General features: G+C 34.8%; 1 protein-coding gene and 1 long non-coding RNA gene across 15 annotated transcripts in view; one reads left to right on the forward strand and one right to left on the reverse strand.

The window, feature by feature from the left end:
* Positions 1–15,390, forward strand: part of WDPCP (WD repeat containing planar cell polarity effector) — a 418,073-nt gene that overhangs the window by 342,358 nt on the left and 60,325 nt on the right. For 7 of the 14 annotated variants that reach the window (XM_082358112.1, XM_082358113.1, XM_082358114.1 and 4 more), the window contains one exon: positions 11,171–11,333. The exons of 6 other annotated variants lie outside the window; for them this stretch is intronic. In XM_082358112.1, the coding sequence (XP_082214238.1) occupies positions 11,171–11,333 (163 nt within the window). Of the gene's footprint in view, positions 1–11,170; positions 11,670–15,390 lie in introns of those variants that run through there. One more of the 14 variants, XM_082358117.1, reaches the window with a different exon arrangement.
* On the reverse strand, positions 498–9,624 carry LOC309612532. The gene is made up of 2 exons (XR_014235255.1): positions 9,252–9,624; positions 498–7,073 (listed from the first exon to the last, which is right to left on the reverse strand). It is a non-coding gene; the product is annotated as an uncharacterized lncRNA (long non-coding RNA).

The following is a 15,390-nucleotide window of genomic DNA, read 5'->3' on the forward strand; positions in this document are numbered from 1 at the left end:
GATTCACAAAAACCTTGAATAAAGGTACTCAAGCATACTACAAAAGAAAATCCTCAAACCACCAAGCAAAAACAAAAAGAAATGAACAAAGAAGAACTACAAAAACAACTGGAAAACAGGAATAAAATGACACTAAGTACATACCTATCAATAATTACTTTAAATGTCAATGGACTAAATGCTCTGATCATAGACACAGAGTGGCTGATTGGATTGAAAACAAGACCCTGCAGTATGCTGCCTACAAGAGACTCACTTCAGGATAAAAGACACACACAGACTGAAAGTGAGGGGATGGAAAAAGATATTTCATGCAAATAGAAAAGACAAGAAAGTGAAATAGCAATACTCATGTCAGACAAAATAGACTTTAAAACAAAGGCCATAAAGAAAGAAAAGGACATCACATAATGATAAAGGGATGAATACAAGAAGCAGATATTGCACTTGCTAACATATAGGCACCCAATACAGGAGTACCTGAATATATTAAAAAAAAAAAAAAACTAACAGATTTAAAGGGAGAAATGGACAAGAATACAATAACCGTAGGAGACTTTAACACCCCATGGACATCAATGGACAGATTTTCTAGACAGAAAAACAATAAGGCAACAGAAACCCTAAATGACACAACAGATCAGTTGGACTTAACTGATATCTACAGGACACCACACCCAAAAAATTCAGAATACACACCCTTTTCAAGCACACAAGGAATGTTCTCTATCATAGACCAAATACTAGACCACAAAACAAGCCTCAACAAATTTAAGAGGATAGAAATTGTATCAAGCATCTTTTCTGACCATGATGGTATGAATCTAGCAATCAACTACAGAAAGAAAAGCAGAAAACACAAAGATGTGAAGACTAAACAATATACAAATAAAAAAATCCAACAGGTCAACAATAAAATTTAAAAGAAATCAGAAAATACCTCAAGACAAATGAAAACAAAAACATAGCTACAAAATTTCTGGGATGCAGCAAAAGCAGTTCTAAGAGGGAAGTTGATAGGAATACATTCCTTCCTCAAGAAACAAGAAAAATCTCAAATAAACAACCTAACCTATCACCTAAAAGAATTAGAAAAAGAAAAAACAAAGCTGAAAGTCAGCAGAAGGAAGGTAATAAGAAAGATAAGAGAGAAAATGAACAAAAGAGAGGTTGAAAAAATAGAAAAGATCAATAAAACCAAGAGTTGGTTTTTTTAAAAGATAAATAAAATTGATAAACCTCTAGCCAAGCTCACCAAGAAGGAAAGGTAGAGGACCCAAATGAATAAAATAAGAAATGAAAGAGGAGAAACAAAAACTGATACCACAGAAATACAAAAAAAAAAAGAGAGAATAATATGTACAGTTACATACCAAGAAATTGGACAACCTAGAAGAAATGGACAAATCTCTAGAACATGCACCCTGTTAAGACAGAGTCAAGAAGAAACAGATAATTTGAACAGACCAATCACTAGATGTGAAATAGAATCTGTAGTAACAGAAACTCCCTGAATTCCCTGGTGGTCCAATGGTTAGGACTCTGCACTTTCACTGCCGTGGCCCAGGTTCAATCCCTGGTCGGGGAACTAAGATCCCACAAGCCACATGGGATGGCCAAAAAAAAAAAAATCAACAAAAGCAAACAAAAAAACTGCATACAAACAAAAGTCCAAGACTGGACAACTTCACTGTGGAATTCCACCAAACATATGAAGAAGAACATATACCTATCCTTCTCAAACTATTCCAAACAACTGAAGAGGAGGGAAGACTCCCAAATTCATTCTCCAAGGCCATCATTACCCTGATACCAAACCAGACAAAAAACAGTAAAAAAAAAAAGGAAAGAAAATTACAGGCCAGTATCTTTGATGAATATAGATGCAAAAATCCACAAGTAAATATTAGCAATCCAACAATACATAAAAAGGATGATACACCATGATCAAGTTGGAGTCATTCCAGGGTCACAAGGATGGTTCAATAAACACAAATCAATAAATGTGATACACCACATTAAGAAAAGGAAAGGCAAAACCCATATGATCATCTCAATAGATACAGAAAAAAAAAGCATTTGACAAAATCTGACATCCATTCATGATAAAAACTATTACCAAAGTGGGTCTAGAGCAAGGGTCCCCAACCCCTGGACCATGGACCAGTACCAGTCCACGGCCTGTTAGGAAACGGGCTGCACAGCAGGAAGTGAGCAGTGGGTGAATGAACGAAGCTTCATCTGCCACCCCCCATTGCTCACATTACCGCCTAAACCATCCACCCAACCCCTGTCCGTGGAAAAACTGTCTTCCACAAAACCGGTCCCTGGTGCCAAAAAGGTTGGGGACCGCTGGTCTTGAGGTAACATATCTCAACATGATAAAAGCCATTTACAACAAACCCACAGCCAACATAACAATGGTGAAAAGCTGAAAGCCTTCTCGCAAAATTCAGGAGCAAGAGAAGGATACCCACTCTCACCATTTCTACTGAACATAGTATTGGAAGTCCTAGCCACGACAATCAGGCAAGAAAAATAAAAGTATCCAAATTGAAAGGAAAGAGTTAAAATGTCACTATTTGCAGATGACATGATACTTTACGTAGAGAACCCTGAAGTCTCCACACAAAAACTAGCAGAATAAATGATTTCAGCAAGGTAGCAAGATACAAGATTAATATACAGAAATCTGTTGCATTTTCTATACACTAATAATGAAATACCAGAAAGAGAAAGTTTAAAAATCCTGTTTAAAATTGCAACAAAAATAATAAAGTACCTAGGAATAAATTTAACCAAGGAGGTGAACGACCTATACACTGAAAATTATAAAACACTAATAAAGGAAATGGAAGCTGATACAAAGAAATGGAAAGATATTCCGTGCTCTTGGATTGCAAGTATTAATATTGCTAAAAAGTCCATACTACCCAAAGCAATCTACAGATTTAATGCAATCCCTATCAAAATACCCATGACATTATTCACAAAACTAGAACAAATAATCCTAAAATGTATATAGAATCACAAAAGACCCAGAATTGCCAAAGCAATCCTGAGGGGGAAAAAGCTAGAGGCACAACCCTCCTAGACTTTAAACTGCACTACAAAGCTACAATAATCAGAACAGCATGATATTGGGACAAAAACAGACAGATAGATCCATGGAACAGAATAGAGAGCCCAGGAATAAAGCCACACATGTATGGTCAATTAATCTACAACAAAGGAGGCAAGAATATACAATGGAGAAAAAGACATTTTCTTCAACAAGTGGTATTAGGAAAGCTGGACAGCTACTTATAAGTCAATGATATTAGAACATTCCCTCACACCACACACAAAAACAAACTTAAAATAATTTAAAGACCTAAATGTAAGACTGACTCCTAGAAGAAAATATAGGCGAAACATTCTTTGGCATAAATCATACGATTTTTTTTAGATCAGACTCTCAAGGCAAAAGAAATAAAGGCAAAAATAAACAAATGGGACCTAATCAAACTTAAACGCTTTTGCACAGCAAAGGAAACCATCAACAAAATGAAAAGATAACTTATGAATTGGGAGAAAGTATTTGCAAACAATTGTCACCGACACAGGCTTAATATCCAAAGTATACATACAATCAGCTCATAAAACTCAATATCAAAAAAACAAACAACCAAGTCCAAAAAATGGGCAAGAGACCTGAACAGACATTTTTCCAAGGAAGACATACAGATGGCTAAAAGGCCCATGAAAAAATGCTCAACCTTGCTAATTATTAGAGAAATGCAAGTCAAAACCACAATGAAGTTTCACCTCACACCAGTCAGAATAGCTATCATCAAGTCTACAAATAATAAATGCTGGAGAGAGTGTGGAGAAAAAGGAACCCTCCTACACTGTGGTGGGATTATAAATTTGTAGAGCCCCTATGGAGAACAGTATGGAGGTTCCTTAAAAAAACTAAAAATAGATCAACCATATGATCCTGCCATCCCAGCAAATATCCGGAGAAAACCATAAGTCGAAAAGATACATGCACCCCAATATTCATAGCAGCACTATTTACAATAACCAAGGCATGAAAGCAACCCAAATGTCCATCAACAAATGATACACTTAAGAAGATGTGGTATATATATACAATGGAATATTACTCGGCCACAAAAAAAGAATAAATTTTGCCATTTGCAGCAACACGGATGGACCTAGAGAATATCAAACTTAGTGAAGTCAGACAGTGAAAGACAAATACTACATGATATCACATATATGTGGAATCTAAACCATAGTACTGATGAATTTAAATATAAAACAGACTCACAGACATAGAAAACAAATGCATGGCTACCAAAGGGGGGGGGCAAATTAAGAGTATGGGATTAAGAGATACAAAATAGTATACATAAAATAGATAAGCAATAATGATTTACTCTACAGCACAGGGAATTACACCCACTATCTTATAATAACCTATAATAGAACATAACCTGCAAAAAACAAAAACAAATCACTATGTTGCACATATGAAACTAACACAATATTGCAAATCAACTAAACTTCAATTTTTAAAAAATGAAAAAGAAATTAACATCTTCTTAGATAAACAAAAGCTAAAGGAATTCATTACTAATTCTAAGTAATGACTAGAATTAAGCCTGCCCTACAATAATGCTAAAGAGTCCTACAAATTGAAATGAAAGGATGTTACACAGCAACATGAAGTGATATGAAAGTAAAAGCTACCCAGTAAAGGTAAACATATAGACAAATATAGAATCCTTTATTCCTGTGATTTTGTTGCATAAATCCACTTTTAATTCTTAAATAGAGTGTAAAAGACAAAAAGCCCCCCAAATATTTGCCCCATATATCTATGTTAATGGGTACAAAATATATAAAGACATAATTTTTAACAACAGTAACAAATTGGGTACAGAAATGTAAAGGAGTAGAGTTTTTACATGGGATTGAAGATATTGGTTTAAAATTGATTTTTATTGCTTTATAAGGTATTTTGTTTAATTGAAATAACCAAAATGAAAATATCTACAGAATGCACCCAAAAGTAAAAGAGAAGGAAATCAAAGCATATCACTACAAAAAAGTCAAAGAAACTCACGGGAAGGAGTAAGTGGAGAAATGAGGGGCAAAAACCAGAAGACATACATAAGATGGCAGTGGTAAATACTTCTGCATCAGTAATAACTTTAACTGTAAATAGATGAAACTCCTCAGTCAGAAGACATAGATTGGCTAATCTATATCTAATTTTTGGATTTAAAAAAGCAGGATCCAACAACATGCAGCATACAAGAGACTCACTTTATATCTAGCAATGCACATAGGTTAAAGTAAAAGGATGGAAAAATATATTTTGTGCAAATGGTAACCACAAGACAGCAGAGCTGTCTGTACTAATATCAGACAAACAGACTTTAAGTCAAAAACTGTCCCAAGAGACAAAGTACCTTATATAATGATAAACAGGACAACTCACCAGGAAGATATTTCAATTATAAGTGTTTGTTCACTAAACATGAGAGCTCTGAAATGAACCAAACAATGACAGAATCGAAGGAAGAAATAATAACAAACTAACAGTAGGACATTTCAATACCCTACTTTCAGTTATGGAAGAACAATCAGACAGAATATCAGGAAGGATACAGAGTACTTGAACAACATTACACACCAATTGGACCTAAAAGACATATATAGACTACTCCATCCAATAATAGCAGAAAACACATTCTTCTCAAATGCACATGGAACATTCTCCAGGACAGACCTTATGTTAAGCCAAAAACAAGACTTAACAAAATTTAAAAGACTGAAATCATTAGGAAGATCTTTTCTTAACATAATGGAATGAAACGAGAAATCAACAGCAGAAGAAAAACTAAAATATCTGCAAATACATGTGTACTAGGGTTCTCCAGAGAAACAGAACAAACAGAACATAGATAGATAGATGAGGGAATTTATTATGGGAACTGGCTGACATGTTTATGGAGATTGTGAAGTCCCACAATATGCCATCTGCAAGCTGGAGAACCAGGAAATCTGGTGGTGTAATTCAGTCTGAGGCCAAAGGCCTGCTGAGAACTTGTCACTGATGTAAGTCCCAGAATCCAAAGGCTCAAGAACCAGAAGCTCCAATGTCAGAGTGCAAGAGAAGATGGGGTCCCAGCTCAAGAAGAGAAAAAGACAATTTGCCTTTTCTCTGCCTTTTTGTTCTGTTTCAGCCCTCAACAGATTGGATGATACATGCCCACACTGATGAGGGTGGATCTTCTTTACTGATACAAATGTTAACTCCTTCCTAAACCCCTTCACAGACATACCCAGAAATAATGTTTTACCCAACCATCTCAGCATCCCTTAGCCCAATCAGTTTGATATACAGAATTAACCATCACAACATGGAAATTAAACAACACACTCTTAAACAATCAATGAGTCAAAGAAGAAATCAAAAGGGAAAATATCTTGAGACAAGTGAAAATGAAAACACAACATACCAAAACTTAGGAGATGCAGTGAAAGCAGTGCTAAGAGGGAAGTTTATAGCAATAAATGTTTACATTAAAAAAGAAGAAAGATCTCAAATCAACAACCTAACTTTACAACTCAAGGAGCTAGAGAAAAATGAACTAAGCCCAAAGTTAGCAGAAGGAAGGAAATAACAAAGATCAGAGGTGAAATAAATGAAATAGAGATGAGAAAAACAATAGAAAAAATCAGTAACACTAAGAGCTGGTTGTTTGAAAATTTCAACAAAATTGACAAACCATTAGCTAGATTAACAAAGATAGCTGATTCACTTTGTTATAAAGCAGAAACTAACACACCAAAGCAATTATACGCCAATAAAGATGTTAAAAAAAAAAAAGATGACTCAGAAACGGAAATCAGAAATGAAAAGGGGGCCATTACAACCAATACCACAGAAACAAAAAAGGATTATAAGAGAGTACTATGAACAATTACATGCCAACAAATTGTAAAACCTAGAAGAAATGGATAAATTCTTAGAAACACACAACGTACCAAGAATGAATCATGAAGAAATAGAAAATCTGACCAGACCTATAGCTAATAAAGAAGTTGAATCAGAAAGAGAAGCATAGGGCCTATGGCTTCACTAGAAATTCTACTAAACATCTGAAGAAAAATTAATGCCAAACCTCCTTAAACTTCTGCAAAAAACTGAAGAGGAAGTAACATCCCAAACTCATTCTATGAGGCTATCATTACCCTAATACCAAAGCTAGACAAAGACACTAAAGAAAAGAAGAGGGCTTCCCTGGTGGCACAGTGCTTAAGAATCTGCCTACCAATGCAGGGGACATGGGCTTGAGCCCTGGTCTGGGAAGATCCCACATGCTGCAGAGCAACTAAGCCTGTGTGCCACAACTACTGAGCCTGCGCTCTCAAGTCCATGCTCCACAACAAGAGAAGCCACCGCAATGAGAAGCCCGCGCACCACAACGAAGAGTAGCCCCCGCTTGCCACAACTAGAGAAAGCCCACGTGCAGCAACGAAGACCCAATGCAGCCAAAACTAAATAGCTAAATAAATAAATTTATTTTTAAAAAAAAGAAAAGAAAAGAGTAGACTGGTGGAGATCAAGACGGCAGAGTAGAAGGACGGGGAGGTCACCTTCTGCCACAAACATATCAAAAATACATCTACATGTGGAACATTTCTCCTAGAAAACAAACTGAAAACTGGCAGAAGGTCTCTTATACAACCAAAGCTACAAGAAAGATGCCCACATAACCAGTCGGACGAAGAAAAAAAAGAAAATAGACCAATAACTCTGATGATTGTTGAAGCAAAAATTGCTAACAAAATACTACCAAACCAAATTCAGCAGAATATTAAGATTATACACCATGACCAAGCGATTTATTCCTAGAATGCAAGGATAGTACAACCTGAAAAAAATGAATGTAATATACCACATTAACAGAATGAAGGACAAAAGCTATATGTATTTATCAATTAATGCACAAAAAACACTTGACAGAATTCAACACCCTTTCATAATAAAAACTCAACAAAGTAGGTACAGGAGAAAACTATTGATATAATAAAGAAGAACTCACAGTTAACATGGTACTCAATGGTAAAAAGCTGAAAGCTTTTCCTCTACAATCATGAACAAGACAAGGATACCCACTCTCTCCACTTCTATTCAACATAGTACTGGAAGTCCAGACAGAGCAATTAGGCAACAAAATAAATCAAAGGCATCCATATTGGAAAAGAAGAAGTAAAATGATTTCTATTTGCAGATGATATAATCTTATTTGTAGAAAACCCTAAATATTCCATTGAAAAGCTGTTAGAATGAATGAATTCATCAAAGTTGCAGGATACACAATTAACACACAAAAATCAGCTATGTTTCTATACACTAGAAATGAAATATCTCTAAAGGAAATTTTAAAAACAATTCCACGTACAAGAGCATCAAAAAGAATGAAATTCTTAAATCTAACGAGGTGAAAATCTTCTACACTGAAAAGTAGAAAACACTGCTAAGAGAAAATAAAGAATACAGTAATGAGTGGAAAAGCATCCCATGTTCATGGGTTGGAAGATTTATCATTGTTAAAATATCCGTATATCCCAAAGCAATCTACGTATTCAACGTAATCCCTATCAAAATCCCAATGATGTATTCTGCAGAAACAGAAAAACTCATCGGAAAATTCATATGGAATCTCAAGGGACATTGAATTGCCAAAACAATCTTGAAAAAGAAGAACAAAGCTGGAGAACTCACAATTCCTCATTTCAAAACTTACCACAAAGCTAAAAAACAGTATGGCACTGGCATAAAGGCAGACATATGGACCAATGGAATAAAATAAGCTGCTCAGAAATAAACCCTCACATATACGGTCAAATGATTTTCAACAAAGGTGCCAAGTCCATTTGATGAGGAAAGGACAGTCTGTTCAACAAATGGTTTTGGGAAAACTGGATATACATAAGCAAAAGATGAAGCTAGACCCTTATTTTGCACCATGCATGAAAATTAATTCAAAATGGATCAATACCTAAACGTAAGACCTAAAACTAAAAAACTCTTAGGGAAAAAAAAAAACAGGGAAAAATCTTCATGGCACTGGATTTGAAATAATTTCTTGAATATGACACCAAAAGTACAGGCAACAAAAGTAAAAATAAATAAACTGGACTATATCAAAATTTTAAACTTTTGTTCATCAAAAGACACTAACAACAGAATGAAATGACAACCCATGGAATGGGAAAAAATATCTGCAAATCATAATCTGATAAGGGATTAATATCCAGAATATATAAAGTACTCTTGAAACTTGACAACAAAAATCAAACAACCTGATTCAAAAATGGGCAAAGGACTTGAATAGACTTATCTCCAAAGAAGATATACAAATGGCCAATAAGCACATGAAAAGATGCTCAACATCACTGATTATTATGGAAAAGCAAATCAAAATGATAATGGATATCACTTTACATTCATTAGGATGGCTACTACCAAAAAAATAACCAGAAGATAACAAGTGTTGGTTAGGATGTGGAGAAATTGGAACCCTTGTACATTGTTGGTAGGATTGTAAAATGGTGGTTCCCCAAAAAATTAAAAATAAAACTTACATATTATCCAGCAAACCTACTTATATATGTATATATCCAAAGAAATTGTATTCAGGGTATCAAAAAGATATCTGCACACCCATGTTCATAGCAGCATTATTCACAATAGCCAGGAGGTGGAAGCAACCCAAATATTCATGGAAGAATGAATGGATAAACAAAACATGGTACATAGATAGAGTGGAATATTATTCAGCCTTAAAAAGGAAGAAAATCCTGTCACATGCTACAGTATGGATGATCCATGAGGACATTATGCTAAGTGAAATATGCCAGTTACATAAATACAAATACTGTACAATACCACTTACATGAGGCATCTAAAGTAGTCAGATTTATAGAAAAGAAAGTAAAATGGTGCTGGATGAAAGGAAAAATGGGGAGTCTTTAATGGGTGTTCAGCATCAGTTTTGCAACATCTGGAGATCTGTTGCACAATAATGTGAATATACTTAATACTACTGAACTGTACACTTAAAAATGCTCAACATGGTAAAAATTAAGTTATGTGTTTTTTACTCTGTAGTCTAAAATTTTTTAACTAAAAAAAAAAATACACACAGATACACTGTGGTTCTAAGGGCTGCTGGTTTTTAATAAGGTTTATGTTTTTTCAAGTATATATTTTTCACACTTCATTATGTTTCAAACAATTTTTAAAAACAATGCTGTGTCAAAGTTGCCAATATTAAAGTTCTCCCTATTCATCTGTATGATGTGGGAATAGCAAACTCTCTATAAACACTTTAAAATTATTAGGAGCAAATATTGGAAAAAATATTTTCCTTTTAGTTTTCAAGTTGTGTGCTACATTTGAGAGAGTAAAATTTTAAAAATCTTACAATTTTCCAATATAATAAAATATTCTAGTTAATTGGTTAACAAAAAAAAGAATACTTGATTAATAAAATGCTGTTTAAAAACACTATGAATGGGGGCTTCCCTGGTGGCACAGTGGTTGAGAATCTGCCTGCCAATGCAGGGGACACGGGTTCGAGCCCTGGTCTGGGAAGATCCCACATGCCACGGAGCAACTAGGCCCGTGAGCCACAATTGCTGAGCCTGCGCGTCCGGAGCCTGTGCTCCGCAACAAGAGAGGCTGTGATAGTGATAGGCCTGTGCACCGCAATGAAGAGTGGCCCCCACTTGCCACAACTAGAGAAAGCCCTCGCACAGAAACGAAGACCCAACACAGCCAAAACTAAATAAATAAAGAAATAAATTTAAAAAAAAACAACACTATGAATGGCAAGTTATAAATGAATTTTTTAAATCTGAACTCAAAAAAATTCATTATTCAGCTATCAAACTCCCCTGGTTGAGCTAAGTCTAAGAATAACATAAGTCACAGGGAACTGTGACTGCAAGATTTCCACTGTGCGCTACATAGTAAACTGACCAAAAAAAAAAAAAAAAAGTTTCATTGGGATATGTGAAAGTTTTCCTGTAACTGTACTTATGAACAAGTTAGCAGAAATTACATTTGTATTTGACTCATATCTTAATCCTTTTTTAACAGAACTCCTGGGGCCTTTGGACAGAGGGGATATGCTAAATGAAGCTTTTGTTGGCCTATCTTTAGCACCTCAAGGAGAAGACATATTTCCAGATAACCTCCCTCCCTTTTGTTCAATCCACAGACATATTATTCAACAAAGAACACTGAATGTCTCTGCTGACACGTAAGCTATGCTGAACTGAGAAAATTGCTCCATACAGGAGCAGTATTTAGTATTGAACAATTGAAATATTCCGTTTAAATGCAAACTAATAGTTAAGCAAGGAAATTTCAAAATATCAAAGAAAAAAATGCACATTTTCTCATGGCTAGGATTTTGCAGTAGTTTGGTCATGGAAGAGCAGGCTTGATGGAGGCAGAAATATATGAAAAGAATATTGTTAGAATGAATGTTATCCCAGGCCAAATGAAACTACTATAACATACTAAATTCTATTTGTATTCTGTTGTTAAATTTTGGTATCATTATGTTATTAAAATATTATTCTTAGAATATTTACTTTGAATTATAATTTTATACATTCATACTTATGCAAGCTTGCCACTCATTTTTGAAATCTGATAAATGTTCATTTAATATCTATCCAGCTTGCCACATTGGGTTATTGAGAAAACAAAGAGAAAGAATAAATGTGAAATTAAAAACACTGGACAAATTAATAGCATTATTTATAATGATAATTATAATGTTAATTATGATGATGATACTGCTCTGAAGCTAAGGTCAGAAAACTTTTTGTGTAAAGGGCCAGATATTAAGCTTTGTGGGCCATGTAGATGCTATTGCAACTACTCAGCACTGGTGCTATAGTATGAATGCTGCCGCAGACAATATATAAATGAATGAGAGTGGCTGTGTTACAATAAAACTTTATTTACAAAAACAGGTAGTGGACAGGATTTGGCCTCTGGTCTTTAGTTAACATACCTGCTCTTGAGGATCCCAACTATATGCAATAATTGTGAAGAGGCCACATTTTTTATACATATCATATATTACATACATGAATATGATACGATATACGATGTGATACATGAAATATATATTTCATATCTATCAACTATACATATATACTTATAATATCCTTGAAAAAAGGCCTCAAACTACATAGATTAACAGTAAATGAAGGGGCAGGATTTCCAGGTATGGCAGAGTTTAGAGATCAGTAAATCTCCCCAGAAAACAATTATAAAACTGGACCAAAACTACCATTTCAGGGCTCTGGAAATCAAATAATGGCAAACGAATTGAGAAGCACTTATTTACGAAAAACTGCTGAACTTATAGTAATAAAGTGGGAATCTGTGATGTTCTGGGGCTGCTCCCATCCTCCCACCACCCCCCAAGCTAGTTCAGCCTTGTAGTTCTACTCAGGTCAGACAGGTTGTGAAAACCAACAGTTGACTTTATCTGGAGCCTAAGAGTGAAAAAACCCCACCTGGCAGCAGTGTCAATAAAAATAGCAAACTCACTCTCAGTAAAAGAAACAAACTTGATAGGAAAAGGAACAGGGAAAGTCACAGTTCTACGAACCTGCTTATGTCAAGTGACAGAAGAACAGACTAGCCAGAAATTTTAAAAGGAGAGCCTGGAAATGAGAGAACCAAAGAGGGGCTAATTAAGCACTCTACACACACTCCTATGTAGATGTATGACCTCTCATTGTTTACTCTTTTTTTGTTGTTGTGCAAGACCCTAAATCTTCCTCTTATACTTTTTTCCTCCTTCACACCAGTTGCCAAAAGGTGCCTCTCCCTTTTTGCCTTTTATCACCCACCCATCTCCTCGCCCCAGAAGCTATGCATTTTAAAAACTGCCCCTTTGAGTTGCATGTTACTTTTAAGTCCCTTCCATGTAATCCCTGCTCTGATCTACAAGACCACCAGAAGATGGAGAAATCATGCACTGGGATTTGGGTTTTTTTCCATTTTACTTACAATTATATTGAAGTTTGGACATTCTCTGTCTTCAAGTTATGCCAAAGGTGTAGTTTTCATATAGTTTAGCTTCTCCCATAAGTTTCAATCCTCCCTTCCTTTACTGTGTTCTGTATTGTTTATAGAGGAAGTACTGGGACATAGAAAGGAAGGCAGCCTCTATTATCTTCAGCCGCCTGAAGTTTTACCTCTTTATTTACTTTTTAAAAAGCAATTTTACCGAGGCATAATTTACATGTACCATAAAATTCACCCATTGTAAGTATACAATTCAGTGACGTTTGGTAAGTTTATAAAGTTGTGCAACGATCACAGTGCAGTTTTAAAACATCTCCGTCACCCAAATAGCTTCCTTGTGCCAAGGTACAGTCAGTTTCCACTCCCACCTCTAGCCTGAGCCAATCACTGGTCTGCTTTCTGTCTCTAGAGAAATCTTACATAAATGAAATCATACGACCTGGACATGTCATATAAATGGAGTCATACAATATGTTGTCTTTTGTGTCAGGCTTCTCTCGCTTAGCATTATGTTTTTGAGGTTCATACATATTGTAGCATGTAGTTCATTCCTTTTTAATTGTTGAACAGTATTCCATTGTATAAATATACCACATTTTGTTTATCTACTCACCAGCTGATGAATATTTGAATTATTTCCAGTTTGCGGCTATTATGAATAATGTTACTAATAAATATTTACATATACATCTTCAAGTAGACATTTGTTTTCATTTCCCTTGGTTAGATCTTCTGGAGTACAATTGGTGGATCATATTGTTGTAAGTTTATATTTATCTTCCTAGTTTTAAGAAACTGCCAGATTGTTTTTCCAAAGTGTCTGTAACATTTTAAATACCCATCAGCAATGTATGAGGGTTCCGGTTTCTCCATGTTCTCACCTATGATTGGTATTGTCAGGTTTTTTTATTATAATCATTTTACTGGGTGTAGAGTTGTATCTCATTATGATTTTAATTGCATTTCCCTAATGACTAATGATGCTGGGCATTTTTATGTGGTTATTAGCCATTAGTATATCTTCTTTGGCAAAATATCTATACAAAACTTTTGTGCATTTTTTAATTGGGTTGTTTTCATATTACTGAGTTATAAAATTTATTTATATATTATATAGTCTGAATATAAGTCCTTTATCAGATACATGCAAATATTTTCTCGCAGTCTGTGGCTTGCCCTTTCATTTTCCTAACAGTGTCATTTGAAGTACAAAAGTTTCAAATTTTGGTGAAGCCCAATTTAGCTTTTTTTTTTTTTATCAATTGTGCTTTTTGTGTTGTACATAAGAAATTCTTTTCTAGAAACCTACGAACCCCAAAATTTTCTCTTATGTTTTGTTCTAGAAGTTCTATAGTTTTAGTTCATACTAATTTCCATGTATGATGTGACATAAGGGTCTAAATTCATTATTTTGTACATGAAAATCCAATTTTCCGAGCACCATTTGTGGAAAAGGCTCCTTGCCCCAATGAATTGCCTTTGCAATTTTGTCAAAAACTCAGTTACCCATAAGTGTAAAGATTTCTTTCTGGATTTGCCATTATGTTCCACTGGTAAATATATCTATCCTTACACCAATAATTCCCTAGACTTGGTCATACTGAGGGCACTATTGAACCAGAATTTCACAAAATACATCCAATACCACAAAAATAAACAGGAAAAATATAAACAGTTCCACACAGAGTTACTTTAAAGGAATAGAAAATGAAAATCAATGCACGTCAACTGAGGAAAATTCTCTCCCCCCAAACAACCATGAAGTAGAAGAAAACTGTACAGCAACACTCCAAGCAGAATTAAATAAACTCAAACAAGCAACTGGGTACATGGAAACCCACTCTGGATTAAAAAGACAAGAACTAAGAAGGAAAGGAAGGAAGAGCAGAGGAGAGGAGAGGGTAGGAGGGAAGAGAGGAAGTTCACTGAACTCAAGAAAGAAAAAGAAGAAAAAGATAATGTTATCTGAGAAATGAAAAATAAATTCAAGGCACTCAAATGAGAATGAACTCAAATTAAAATTTAATAAAAGACACTGAAAATGGCAGAAAACAAGAGAATGAAAAGGAAGTAAAGAAAGAAATTTTTAAAAGTCAGGGAGAAAGTAATGGAGTGGCAGATAAGGCAAAAAAGCATTAGCATTTGTACATTTTGATTCCTTGAAGAAGAAAAATAAAACAATGGAACAGAATTAATATTTAAAACTATAATCCAGGAAAATGTTTCAGAGTTAAATTTTTTAAAAACCACTTGAATCTACACAT

The sequence above is a fragment of the Balaenoptera borealis genome (assembly GCF_965194805.1).
Source record: "Balaenoptera borealis genome assembly, chromosome: 15".
Classification (NCBI taxonomy): domain Eukaryota; kingdom Metazoa; phylum Chordata; class Mammalia; order Artiodactyla; family Balaenopteridae; genus Balaenoptera; species Balaenoptera borealis.